Source organism: Henckelia pumila, chromosome 1, assembly GCF_033568475.1.
Source record: "Henckelia pumila isolate YLH828 chromosome 1, ASM3356847v2, whole genome shotgun sequence".
NCBI classification, from domain to species: Eukaryota; Viridiplantae; Streptophyta; class Magnoliopsida; order Lamiales; family Gesneriaceae; genus Henckelia; species Henckelia pumila.
The window spans coordinates 86,860,583-86,875,523 of record NC_133120.1 but is presented as its reverse complement, the minus strand read 5'-3'; the positions used below and the strand labels follow the sequence as shown (position 1 = coordinate 86,875,523).

General features: G+C 32.9%; 2 protein-coding genes across 5 annotated transcripts in view; one reads left to right on the top strand and one right to left on the bottom strand.

The window, feature by feature from the left end:
* The first annotated feature begins 241 nt into the window (after positions 1-241).
* On the top strand, positions 242-4,363 carry LOC140867443 (uncharacterized). The gene is made up of 6 exons (XM_073272515.1): positions 242-2,200; positions 2,323-2,532; positions 2,623-2,715; positions 3,550-3,588; positions 4,102-4,188; positions 4,283-4,363. The coding sequence occupies exons 1-6, from the start codon at positions 242-244 to the stop codon at positions 4,361-4,363; spliced, it is 2,469 nt and encodes an 822-aa protein (XP_073128616.1).
* An 890-nt stretch (positions 4,364-5,253) lies between these two features.
* Positions 5,254-14,941, bottom strand: part of LOC140890721 (glycine-rich protein-like) — a 68,396-nt gene continuing 58,708 nt past the window's right edge. For 3 of the 4 annotated variants that reach the window (XM_073298745.1, XM_073298753.1, XM_073298759.1), the window contains exons 2-3: positions 6,103-6,234; positions 5,254-5,831 (exon numbers count right to left, since the gene is read on the bottom strand). In XM_073298745.1, coding sequence (XP_073154846.1) covers positions 5,560-5,831; positions 6,103-6,220 — 390 coding nt within the window. In that variant the 5' untranslated portion in view covers positions 6,221-6,234 and the 3' untranslated portion in view covers positions 5,254-5,559. Of the gene's footprint in view, positions 5,832-6,102; positions 6,305-14,941 lie in introns of those variants that run through there. The other variant, XM_073298737.1, reaches the window with a different exon arrangement.

Here is a 14,941-nt window from a genome sequence, read left to right as displayed (position 1 = left end):
GATTTCATATTTCCCTTTCCTTGGTTGATCATGCATAATGAGGAACATGAGTGTATGCCTTTTATTCTCTTATAAACTCACACTATAAAAAGTGAGTTTATAGTGTATGCCTTTTATTCTCTTATAAACTCACACTATAAAAAGTGAGTTTATATATTATGGTGTTAAGATCTTGTTGTATGACCTACAATTTTTTGAAGGTAGGTGTTTAATAATTTTTTGCTGATTGGTTATATCAGAAATGGATAAAGAATGGATGTCGAAGAATAGATTATCACCTGAATATGATATTGGAGTAGAGTCTTTCTTGAAATTTGCATTGAAGAACGCCGATGATCCTGATGCAATCCCTTGCCCATGTGCAAAATGTGGTAATATAAAAAAGAAAAATGTTCAAACTATAAGAGCACATTTGTACAGTAATGGGATAGATTTGACATACCACACATGGATATGGCATGGAGAAAGATGTACGAGTAGGAACTCAATGAATGATAATGTTCGAGCAAGTCAAGGTGTGCACAAAACTTTTGCTGAGGAACCGGTAGATATGGTACAGGATGTATATGATAGTTATGCTGAGAATCCAAATCAATTCACTAAGTTACTAGAAGATGCTGAGAAACCTTTATATCCTGGATGTACTAAATTCACAAAGTTATCTGCAATTGTGAAATTATTTAACTTGAAGGCAAAGTATAGTTGGAGTGATAAAAGTTTCACCGATATGCTTCTTCTGTTTGGAGAAATGCTTCCAGATAAAAACGAATTGCCTTTGTCTTTGTATGATGCAAATAAAAGCTTACGTGCATTAGGAATGGATTATGTCAGAATTCATGCTTGCCCTAATGATTGTATCTTATACCGGAAGGAGTATGAAGATTTTGCCAATTGCCCTAATTGTGGAACGTCAAGGTGGAAGGTGGGCAACAATTCTAAAGTAAAAGGTGTTCCGGCAAAGGTCTTATGGTATTTTCCTCCCATTCCAAGATTTCAAAGAATGTTTCGGAATAAGATAATATCCAAGGAGTTAACTTGGCACTCTGATAAAAGAATTCATGATGGATACCTACGACATCCAGCTGATGCACCTTGTTGGAAATTAGTTGATCACAAGTGGCCAGATTTTGCATCTGAGCCAAGAAATCTTAGATTGGCTATATCAGCAGACGGAGTCAATCCCCACAGTTTGATGAGTTCTGCATATAGTTGTTGGCCAGTTTTAATGATCACATATAATCTTCCTCCATGGTTGTGTATGAAGAGAAAATTTGTGATGCTTACTTTGTTGATATCTGGTCCTAGACAACCGGGCAATGATATTGATGTGTACTTGGCATCTCTAATTGATGACCTAAAATGCCTTTGGGATACAGGTGTTGAAGCATATGATGCATATCGAGAAGAAAGTTTCTCTCTTAAAGCTGTCTTACTATGGACAATCAATGATTTTCCTGCATATGGGAACATGTCAGGATGTGTAGTGAAAGGATATCATGCATGTCCTATTTGTGCAGAAAATACATACTCAACAAGGTTGAAGCATAGTAGAAAAATGTCATATACAGGTCATCGAAGGTTTTTACCTTTAAATCATCCTTATCGAAGGCAAAAGAAGACATTTAATGGGAATCAAGAGTTTAACCCCGCACCAAATCCATTGAGTGGCCATGAAGTATTGGAAAGAGTTGAAAAAATTAGTTATCAACCCGGAAAACTGACCAAGAAGCTTCATTCAAATCCGGATGATGGAAAACCGTGCTGGAAAAAGAAATCAATATTCTTTGAACATGAGTATTGGAAACATTTGCATGTTCGTCATGTTCTTGATGTGATGCACATTGAAAAAAATGTTTGTGAAAGTCTCATTGGCACGTTACTTGACATTCCGAGAAAAACAAAGGATGAATTAGCATCAAGATTAGACCTTTTGGAAATGAATGTAAGGACTGAATTGGCACCAATGATGGGGGAGAAAAGAACGTTTTTGCCAGCAGCCTGTTACACACTAAGTAAGGATGAGAAAAAAAGTTTTTGCAATTCTCTGGCAGGAATAAAGGTCCCAGCAGGTTACTCATCAAATTTTAAAAATCTTGTGTCGGTAAAGGACTTGAAACTGGTTGGCCTTAAGTCACACGACTATCACACTTTAATGCAACAATTGCTTCCCGTGGCCATCCGCGGCATTTTGCCAAAACATGTCAGATATGTTGTGATTCGGTTATATTGGCGTGCTAGCTCGAGAAAAGGTTAATTAGTTTTTGTTTTTTCATGGTTTTAATATCTTATGGTTATAAAATTTTGAATTACGTATTTTAACAGTTGTCGTATGATGTTGACCAAAGCTGGAAGAAGGGATGTTTGAGTTCCGTGAATATTAAATGGCGTCAGTTTAAAACCCATCTCACCCATACTTTCATTTTGAGCAAGCTCGATGAACTGGAGAAATTGAATGAACCACCGATTGGATATGGTATTGCACAAGATGACTGGAGTTCTTTTGTCATTAGTCGCATGTCCGATGACTTCGTTGTAAGTTTTTTTTTTCTTGTAAAGTAAGTTGATAATTTGTTAGTTTTTGGAATAAATAAAATTTATATGTTGAATGTTTTACTTGAACAGAAATTGAGTGAGAAACAAAAAGAAGGAATAAAACAGAACTTGTACCCCCACCGCCTTGCTCGGAAAGGATATGCACGTTATGCCGAAGAAATAGTAAGTTTAATTTCAAAATTGATGGTTTGGACAATTGTGTTTACAAAAATGCGTTTGATGTTGATTTTTAATGTTCCAGTGCTTGTTTGATTTATATCATTTGATCGTTATTGTTTTTAGGCAAATGAATTATGTGATGATGATGACATCAATAGAGCTATTATTTGAAAGAAAGGACGAGTGAATAAAGATGGGGAATTTGAAGGAAACGCTTTGAAAATGACAGTAGACAAGATTGTGAGATTGCACTACATCAAAATCTATTTTTTTATTTCAATGAAATATTGTATAGTAATTATTTCTTCTTCAATTCTATAACAGGATGGTTACATATAGCAAAAGCGTGAGGGTACACTGAAAATTACAGGGACAAAAGAAGATATCCTCACAAAAGCACTCGAATCAAACAAACATGGTGGGCGTGTGAGGGCTGTTGGAGGTCATATTACTCCAACATTATATTTTAATGTTGGTAGAACTTGGAAGGGTGCTGATGTTGGCAGATATTTGATTATTGAGCAAAAAAAGGAGTTGTTGGAGGCTAGGAAATTAATATCAGAACAAGATGCAAGAATATCATAACAAGATGCAAGAATACACAAACTTGAAGCATTTATATACAAAAACGGTGCTAGGGATGGTGAGATTGATGACAAAGGTAGCTGTTTGGTGAAACAGATTACCGAAAAAGTTTCAAATATCGAGAGGGATTCACTAAGATCGATAGTACTATTTTCTGTCTTACTTAAATCATTTGAAGTTATCTATATATATCATTTTAAAAGTTCATTAATGTTTTGTTTTTAATAATATAATGTATTTGTGTGTTCCCAGTTCACGAAAGTAGAGTACACTATGGAAGAAATTGATGAGGTGCGCTGGGAGGTGGCTGAATGCATACAAGATCATATCGACCTTTAGGTATATACATGGTTTTGATTGATGTGTTGAAGTTTTGATGTTTCTTGCGTGATCAAACATTGTTGCTTAGGTCTATTGGCTGGGTGTTTAGATATTTTTACGAATGTCTTATATTATTGGAATATTTCGTCTTTAATTAGCTCCATATTTTTTATGTCGTTATAAATTTATTAATAGCGGCCTGCATTTGTTTCTTATATGTTGTAGACGTGTAATCACTCTTCAAAGGCTCGATCTTTTTCCATTTCCTTCGTTGATTCTGGCGGCATATAAAATTGTCTGTTATACGTTCGAAAAAATGCCTCTGCGTGTTCCGACAATCTTTGTTTACATTAATGATTAGTTTTCATCCATCTTTCTTCATTGATAATATTTAATTGATGTGTACCCTTGGTAATGCATTAATATTTTACTTATTTTTGTACACTGGCTTCCGTTTGTTTCAATGGCAAATGCTTGAAAAAGGGAAATACATGCCGTAATTTGATGCTTTTATCTGTGGTGTCTGGGATGCAGGGTTTCAGGTCTGCCATTTATTGGGTGGAGGGACAGGTTCTGGAATGGGAAACCTTTTGATTTCAAAGCCACGTGAGGAGAGTATCTAGATAGGATGATGCTCACCTTTTTGGTGTTCCCTTCTCCTAAGGTATCAGATATTGTTGAGGAGAGTATCCAGAAAGGTCTTTTGTGCTGTTTTCATATAGCAGAGGAGTTGCTGTCTGTGTAATGTTGTGGCACAATCATTTTGTTTAAATTGATGTTTTAAACTTAATTTACTCGAACGTTTATGGTGTATGACTAGTGTTTTTGTAGTTGGTACGTACGTAGATTATGACCAATTTGTGGAAATTGTACGTAGTTTTGATCAACTAATTGCACATTTTATGATGTTTTAAATATTATGGACAGCATATTTTATGTAAATTGATTCTTAATCGCATTGGATTCTTATATAGACTAAAGACAACGGTTTTATTTTTGAAACGACAACGGTGAAAATCGTTGTCTTTAATATCAAAAGACTACGGTTTTATTATAAAAGACTACTGCTTAAAACCGTTGTTTTTATGACAAAAGACTACGGTTAAAAAACAACGGTTTAAACCCGTAGTGTTTTGTCGCTTAAGACTACGGTTTTCTTACAAACTACTACGGTTTAAAAACGATGTCTTTTACGACAAAATACCACGGTTTAAAACCCGTAGTCTTTTGTCGCAAAAGACTACGGTTTTCTTAAAACCGTAGTCTAAAAGACTACGGTTTTATTAAAAACAACTACGGTTTAAAATGTAGTCTTTTAAGACAAAAGACTACAGTTTAAAAACCGTAGTCTTTTGCGGTCATAGACTACGGTTTAAAACCATAGTCTATGATCGCACTTTTAACTACATGGCTTTTAACTTCGGTTTTACACCCCAAATTAACTACGTTTTTTTACCGTAGTTTTTTTGCTTTTTTGTAGTAGTGAATACGATATTAAAATTATAAAATAGGGTCACAGTTTATACGATATTTGCGGAGTTGATAAATCAAATATTGATCCAAATAAGTTGTAGTTTTTGTATACAATTTAAAAACTACGAAGCCATTTAACTTCCAAAAAAAAAAAAAAAGAACTATAGGAAAGGAACTAGCTATACATGTCTTTTACTATTATACAACAGTACTTGCATGATATATAAAACGTACACAATCACACATATTATTGCATTCTGTATCGATTCGTGTTCATCCACTAAGATGAACGCAAATCTTTCACACACTTATTAACACAAATTATTCTCACTGTCGGCTGTATCATACAACAACTTCCAACAACAACATCATTATTTTTGTTCAAATCTCAAACTATATATATCCAATCATTTATGCATGATATAAGATATATAGCGCATGCATGCAGCAGTTGTACGTTGATGATCATTAATTTCCAAGCTCGCTTTGCCAATCACCATCAGGTACTTGACCGGCATAGTAGCAGCACCTGCATCTGCGGTAGCCATAGTAGTAGCCGCCACCACCACAGCATCCAAATCGGCAGCGCCCACCATAGCCACCACGGCCTCTTCCGGGATAGCCTCCATATCCTCCTCCGGGATAGCCTCCATATCCCCCTCTTCCAGGATATCCTCCACCAGGATATCCTCCATATTGATCTACCCCGACTTCATTCGTCTTATCCACTTTATCATTTGCTGAGAAAAATAAAAATAAAATAGATATCCACCACAATGCACAATTAATTAATTGTACCATTATATATATGAGAAATGATATGGTGAGCAATCACCACCGTGAGCATCCATGTGAGCACTTGTTAACGTGACATCATGCACATCCAATAGTTGAGTAAAACATCAGCAGGTACTCACATGAGTGAGCACGGTGGTTGCTCACCATATCATTTCTCTTATATATATATATAAAATAAGATTCATAGAATTAAGTACTGCGTGTACTAATTACCAGTAACCTCAGTGGTGGAAGCCTCTGCAGCCAATTCCCTAACTGCAGCTACTTGGGAGGAAATGAGAAGATATGTGGCCAAGAAAAAGCCAAGAAAGAAAAGTGCCTTCAAGCCCATATATATATATATATTAATTATTTCTTTGAATATTTGGTTTTGATTTTGGATGAAAGTGTAGGCGCATTCGAGTCTCTATTTATAGGTACAAAATTGGGTGAAAGTGTAGGCACAATATATGCAGTTTTCCCATATATTAAATAAGAGTGTGGGTCACACGAGTAGGCCCTTGGATTATTGGTTGGCTGTTGGAAAATTAATGTCTTTAATTAGCTTGCACAAGTCAAACCCTATTATCTTGATAAGTACTATATAAGAACCACACATGAAAATAACGTATTCCTTATAAACCAAATACTTGTTCCAATCCCCAGGTCCCAATGGCTCATTTGTTTCATGTTTGCCTGTAATATTATTGGATCTCTCATATTTTAAACATATTGGTACAATGGTACGTATAACTTGGTTGTGTATATTAATAGTAAATTGTACTTAAGGTGTCACGTCAGCTGTTGTTCACGTAGTTGCCCATGATAGTTGTCCATGCGATCGAACAACTACATAAGCAACAACTGACGTAACAATCACTCATTGGATGTATAAAGTACCACGTCAGTTGTTGCTCACATAGTTGCCCATAGAATTTGTAACGATCATGATATCTATTTTTACTTCAAAGAAATGATTGTAAAACACTCCATAGATCGATATCTAATAGTGTTTTGAAAAATTTGTAATTTAAAAAAAAAAATATGCATGTTTTAGTGAACTAAAGCCGTGAATTGGTTGATAATATGATCAAAAACAAAATTTAACGAGGTAAGGTTACATGGCCAAAAATGTTGTTTTCCTTGCTTAATACATGAATATTATCTTTTTTGAAGATTAAATTTACTATCCATCCACAAATAAAATATTTAGATTGGCATTATGTACGAACTTGTCTTCTACAGATGGGAAATTAAAAGAAAGAACGTCGGCTGAGACTACTGGCAATATGGGTCAGCAGCATTTAAACATGGAAATTAATTTCAATGCAACCTGGGCAAATTGATCGTTCGTGTCGTGCGTCTTATACAATCTTTTGATACCATATTTAATTATGTAGATAAATGACAAATAATATTGTCGAGAAAAAAAAATCATTGAATAAAGATCAAATAATTAACCCAATAGTCGAATATAACTGGATAACTCTTAGAATATAAAAATATAATATTTGAATTAGAATCGGAGAACGAAAAACGATAAAATCCAGTAATTGCAAGTAAAGTCAAATTCAAAGAGTCATTGAATGGGATGTGATCATGTGGTCCAAATGTTAATCGCTAACTCGACAATTAATTTAAACATAGATTTCACCTAAACTAATTATTAAAAGAAGTGTACGTAACATTTTTTACCCATGTAACACACATATATACACACCCTTAGGTGTGGGTAAAAATACCAAAATACCGAAATATCGAAAAATCGTACAGAAAAATTATCGAAATTACCGAAAATGGTATTTTTTTTTTCGGTATACCGGTATATACCGAAATACCAAAAAATATATTTTTTAAAAATATATATATGAAATTTTTCGGTATACCGAATTTTTTTTGAATTCGGTATCGGTACACGGTATAAATTTTTGTCGGGAAAATAAGTTTTTTGATCTAGTAACTTTACCCCTTTTGGATTTTGGTCCATTAATTTTTTTGATGTGGGTTTTGGTACACTAACTTTGCATTTTCAGTGTTTTTTGGTTCAACTGCATATGTGTCAGCTTTTGATTGGTCCACATCATCATGTTGGGCCAATTAGAAGTTGACACGTATGCATTTGGACCAAAAAATACTGAAAATGCAAAGTTAGTGTATCAAAACCCACATCGGAAAAGTTAATGGACCAAAACCAAAACTTAGACAAGTTAATGGACCAAAAAAATTATTTTCCCATTTTTGTCATACCGAAAATTCGGTATACCGAAAATTCGATATATTCGGTATACGGTACGGTATCGGTATGAAAAATTTCATACATATTTTTTCGGTACGGCATACGGTAACCAATTTTCGGTACGGTATATCGTACAGACCCACCCCTACACACACTGCACATATAAAACTTACAAATTAATTAATACATATAACAAATTAAAAGATCGAAACTCAATTTCCCAGGTAAACATTAGTATATAGAAATAATTAGACGAAAGTTGTAAAAGGTGCGAAACATGATCAAATTTAGAACAAACATAAAATTGTGTTTCGATCTAGTTTTTATTATAAGTTTAATGATACTATGCCAATTAATTAATAGATTAATAAACCATAGACACAAAAAAAAAAATTCAATGGTTGACAACTTTTTTCTAGGTTTTGCTAAAAGGGAATTAATCAATCACGCTTTTGTTTGTATCAGTAGCTAGTAACCAGTTAAGCACGTAGTTCCCCCGAAGAGCTCCATTTTTACGCATGATGCTTTACTGTGCAGTCAATTATATGATTCAAGTATATGCAATATATATAGAGATCAGCTAGATATATAAAGATAAAGAAGAAAGTTTGAATTTGATTTCATGTTGAGATTTTATAACACTAATTAATTAGATCGTATATGTAAAATATTGAAGTTTATCTCTTTGAATTATTGAAGTACTTTATTTACTTGCTCGATTTAATTTCTAAACAGTAATTTTGTTAATAATTATTAAGCAAAATACTTTCACAAAATCTTTTGTGAAATTCATGTACCTCCTGATCTATATTATATGGCTTAAGTTCGTCATTTCTTGTATAGACGAAATTTAGGATTTTGATATTAAGATGCATGTCCACTCTTTTCGTTTTTTTAATTTAATTATATCCATTTTTCGAAATATCAATACTACTGTACACGAACACAAGAAGAAACCAACTCAAAACCAAATACAATCATACGAAAATTTATCACACAATACACGATTTACGTAGTTCGGTTGGTAATCCACATCGACTCCGCTGGAGAACAATCGCAACCATGCTTTATTAATCACCAACATGAAAGGCAACTTCCTTGTAATTCTAGTGCATGTGTGTAAACTTGAGCACACTGCATGTATCCGTTGGAAGACGATGACTGCCTTTTCAGTTTTCTAGCCGGTATCCCATGTGTTCATTGGATTTCAATTGCATGTCATCCCTTTGCAAGATAATTTTAATGACCGGATCAAAATAGAAAGGAATCATGAACTAGAGCCATCATATAAAAGTCACAGGTAGAAAATATTAAAAAAAAAAATAGTCATATTTTATTCATATCGATACTGAAACTTTGAAATTTTAGTATGAAAAAAATCCATATCGATATCGTACAAATATCGAAAAAAAATTCGATATATTGAAAAAATGTATATGTATCGAAAAATTTTCGGTACGATATCCCGATAATTTGATATTTTGGTACAGTATACCAGCCATATTTTCATGTTTATTTATTTTTTTTCTTCCTTGATTAATTTGTTTGTTTGTTTGTGTGTGTGTGTGTATATATATATATGTAAGGGATACCATGACTCATAAAAATTATCAGAATCAGATGTTGTCACTAGGTGTTGACAACATAACATACTACACAATATGCAGCGGAAATATTAAAACGTGAATAGTAACGGCAAACCAACAATAAAAATACTCAAAAGTAAATATGCACAAGTACTAAAGTAATAGAAGGTTGCACATAAAACAGATTCAGGTGTTGTCACAAAGTGTTGACAACATTTTTAATAACACCTTGATTAACATGCATCAGAATTTTTTAAAGTATGAATAAAATAGATAAGCAACCAAAAAAATCAGACTCAAATATTTAAGCAAGTCTTGCAGCGCCTCAGGTCAAAACTTTCACTAGAAAATAATCAAAGAGTTTTACAAACCCTAAAACTTGTGAATTATTATAAAAATCAAATTTCTCAAAACATGTGAGAAAATAAAGAATAAAACAAATAAACCAACTCCTAAAAGTCTACTGAAGGTAGACAAGAAAATCAAGAGAATAGAGTTGGCCCTTAGATGCCAAAATACAAGAGCAACATTTTTCAATCTTCAATGCTCTCAAACTCTTCACCGGCATCTACGAAAAACATCGACCATCAGTTTATGCGAGTCCTTCATCCTTTTCTATTGTTCTTGAGATCTCTATGTGTATGCTGAAGTCTCTCTCAAAAGCTCTTTCAAATATCTCTCTTGGTCGTCACTTTTATTTTGTATGCTCAAATTCTCATCTACGGCTTGATCTCTCTTTTCTGCGCTCTCTCTAGTTTTTCTCCAAGCCACAGATCTCTACGTAAGTGTGTCAACTTATCTCCAAAAAGAGGCTTGATATTGTTTCCTTAATTCAAACTTGAATCTACAATGATAAGGAAACAAAATTAAATTAAATTAAGAGATAAAAATATATTATGATAACTGCATAATATCTCCTACAAAATAATCAAATAAATATAGAAATATTTAAGCTCTTTAAAATATATGAATATATCATTTTAAAATTCAATATAAAATAATTTCTATTTAAAATATCTCAACCAATTAAATAAGATATTTAAAAAGATCTAAACTTCAAGTCCAAAAAACTACAAATCCAAGAAAGATAAAAGACTTAAATAAAATTTTAAAACATGGAAATATATCAAGGAATAATTAATTTCTTTCGAGATATAATATATATATATATATATATATATATATATACTCTTCAAGTTGTACCGACACATATAGGTGAAATTTTGAATTTATTTCATGTAATTGGGATCTTAGGTTGTATCTCCTTTTTTTTAATTTAATTTACTTGGTGGATTGGTTTTTTTTTTTTTTCCTTTTTTAAATTCTGTTTTACTTTTATGTATGTTATCAATTTTGAAAATGAAATTATAAGAAAGACAGATAGAATGAATTCACTACAAAAAAAATTGGAGTTTAGCCACGGCCAAAACCGTGGCTAAATTGATTTACCCACGATTTTAGCCACGGTTTTTGAAACCGTGGTTAAATCCACCGTTGCTAAATTTAGCCACGGTTTTAAACCGTGGCTAAATTTAACCACGGTTTTAACCAAAACCGTGGTTAAATTAACCACAGTTTTTAAATACACCGTGGCTAAATTAGCCACGGAATTAAAAAAACCGTTGCTAAATTAACCACGGTTTTATGAAAAACTGTGGCTGAATTAGCCACGGTTTTTAAAAAAACCGTGGTTAAAATAGCTATGGTTTTTTAAAAACCGTGGTTAAAGTAGCCACGGTTTTTTTAAAAAACCGTGGTTAATGTAGCCACGGTTTTTTAAAAAATCGTGGCTAAATTAACCACGGTTGTTTATAACCGTGGTAAAATTAGCCACGGTTTTAAAAAAACCGTGGTTAAAATTACCACGGTTATTAAAAAAAACCGTGGTTAAATTAACCACGGTTTAGAAAAAACCGTGGCTAAATTTGACGCGGAAATGAAAAAAATCGTGGCTAATCTAAATTAGCCACAGAAGATCAATTGCATAAAAACTAATGAAAATATGTATCAAAGATAAAAAATTTCTCCAAGAACACATAAAATCAAACAAAGAAAAAATAAATCTAATCCCACAACAAACACTAAAACTAATCAAAATTATATAGTTTAACATTTAAAAATCTAAATACATAGCTAAAACAACATGTCCATAACCTTATTGTGTGAATGAGATGAAGCAACAATACCTTTTTAGATAAAATGATATGAGCAATTCCTATATTTCATAACCATTAGTTTAATTCCATTCAAAATTTTCAAATAAAATGATAACCAGCAATTCCTAAAATCCATGGCATGCACTAAAATGTATTAAATAAACTCATCCTAAAAATTCCAAAACGCGACAAAATGAAGAAAAAAACAACTACTACATTCTAGCTTCAATTAGAATACAAAAGAACTAACTTGTGCGTCAACAGTAGTATCCAAAAATACATAATGCAAAGTCAGTCTAAAAAAAAAAAATGTAGCGGTTAAGCTTTCAGAAATATTAAGGTTAAGACAAAACTTAAAATATAAAGATGTACCGAAAACTTGAAATTACAATATCCTGAAAATATAACTTGAACTCGTCCGATAGTATAACCTACAATATAAACGACATTAATACATCAATATAGTATCATAAATGAGTTGAAAATGAATTAAATTCAAAGCTTTTGATACTCATTTCCGGGTATCCTACAGTACCTCGCAAAAATGGGCAGCAACCAAGCTGAAACAAGCCTAAAAACATTGAAGAACGAAACTAGAAAAGTTGGATCTAAACTGGTAGCTGTTGATGACGGTTGACGGTGGTAGCTCGCGAGAATATTTCCAAACAATGTTGAAATGAGCTAAAAAACTGAAACTGTTTCAGAATATTCAAATACCATAAACACAATTCTAATCAATTTCAAAGCAATGCTAAATGGTTTTGAATCCACACTTTACAAGAAGATTAAGGTACACAACAATATACTATAGAGTAAAATTTTCAAAAAATATTGTAGACCTGAGAATGGACATCCACGAGCAGGAGAGTTGGTGGCTGAAAATCGTAGGCTTGATGAAAACCAAGCAGAAATAGAACCTCGTCCATCATACTACAACATAGGAGAGTCAGTGACAGATGTTATTAAAAAATTATGTGCATCTTGCTTAGAGGCTGACAAATAAAATAATATATAAAATCATTACTTCCACTAGAGCCTTGGAAGCAGTTTTGCAAATGTCGAACAACACATTAAACAAGATTTGGGTTTGATACCATCACCAAAAACTAGAGCAATTAATCAACCACCACAAAACAACAAAATTCCACAAATAAACCCTAAAAAACAATATATCTAATCATGAAAAGAAAAAGGTGATTCGCTCACCTAGAAAGTTCTTGATTCTTCTTTCCAAGAGCTTTGTGAAAAATTTAAAGCCAAATAATAGAGTACAAATGAAATAAGGTGAAGAACTTGAGCAAACTGTTGAAGATAAAAAAAATTTATAGAAAAAAGTTACCACTAGCAAAAGAGAATGAACATTATATATACATGTACAAATAAAGAAAAATTTATATTATTGTGTCATGTTTAAGTTGCATGAGCAGAGAAGCATAAAAATAAATAATGTCTTCACTTGAACATTTTTTAATTTCTTTGTCCCTTCACTAAATTATTGCCTATAAGTTTAGCTTAGCAAATTTACCTCAAATTGTCTTTGAAGAGTATGAACAAAGTTGATTATTTCGTCGAGTAATCCACCATATGTTTGAACTCCGCATTAAGGTCATTTATAACATAAAAAAATATGTACATCTCATCAATGCCATGTCCAAGAATGAGGGACTAAAATGATGAAAGATTGGAATTGGCATAAACAAAACAGAAAAAACTAAACTTGATGAGCAGAAAGTGTGCCCACGTCATGAAGCAATCCAGCTGCTAAACAAGTGCCCAAATCACCTCAAACAATTCACAAACGATGTAAAAACAATATATAACCACTCTTAGCACAACCACAACTCACCTGAAACACAGAAGCGCAATACAAGTAAATAAACAAGAACTTGGAGTGTCTCAGAAACAACAGCAAGTCGAAACCCCAAAGACGTTCTAAATCAATAAGAAACAAGGTCCAACACTCCACCAATCATCCACATCAGCAACACAACCTCGAGCAGATTTCTGCAACTTTCAAAGATGGACTTCTGCAGAGATTCGAACGTGAAGTAGCAATGAAAACCATGAATCCAACAGAGAAAAGCGATCAAAATTGTCAGGAGAAACAGCAAAATCGGATTAGAAGAGCCTAAGGGAAACCAAGTCCATGAACACTAATAGCATACATTTCTTTACACCAAAATAAGAAACCTAAAAAATCAATCCTATACATAACACATCCAAATCCATGAAAAGTCCAACACCTAAACTCTATACTATTAAAATTTGTACCTTCGAGTTGCTTGAATGTTGGGAGAGACGCCAAAAACCAAGAAGATGCTATCTAGAGGGGAAACACAACCCTTATTTCCTAATTATAAGAATGTAACCAATCGTGAATCTCATGATTTACACGTTATAGCTTTTTAATACTTACAAATAAACTAAGCAATTTTTACACGCATACATAAAATATTTTTAAAAAACATATATTATTTTTTTTAAAATATCCTTTTTAATTAAAATTTAAATTAAGATGTACATAGTCCATTCGATTAAATTATAGCCGGAGCCCTCAAAAAAAATGGAAACATGAGTTGTCAAAATTGAATTTGAGCAAACAAAGTCAAGTTTTGCGCTTGTAGATAAATAATTTATGTGACGACCCGAGTTCTAATCTCTCATTTAATCAAATCATCATAATTAATAGACAAGAATCAAAGTCTAAACAAAATAAATTTTTTTTTTAAAAAAAAAATTTGAGCACCTTGCCCGATCGGTGAAAAGCTGCCGATCGAGCGAGCACCTTAGCCCAACTCTCGGATGCAATCAATATGTGGCCTCGCTCGATCTGCAATATTTCACCGATCGAGCGAGCCACAATCTCCAAGCTTTCTGTCCCTGCAACGATGACCTCGCTCGATCCGTGTTTCACCGATCGAGCAAGCACATTTCCAGAAAAAGGAACAGAAACTTTTGCTGTCAAAATGTGTTCTTCCATGCCTTTTTCATCTACTATCAACTTGAACAAAGCCTATTTCAAAACATAAGCTAGCATGCATTCTAACATGGTATAAGTTGACAGAAATAAATCATAACAAATCCTTAAAATCAAC

Coding starts and splice junctions, on each gene's coding strand:
- LOC140867443 (XM_073272515.1), top strand. CDS start 242: ATGGATAAAGAATGGATGTCGAAGAATAGATTATCACCTGAATATGAT. Junction 2,716..3,549: donor CACGTTATGCCGAAGAAATA/GTAAGTTTAATT, acceptor GTGTGTTCCCAG/TTCACGAAAGTAGAGTACAC. Junction 3,589..4,101: donor CTATGGAAGAAATTGATGAG/GTGCGCTGGGAG, acceptor TGCTTGAAAAAG/GGAAATACATGCCGTAATTT.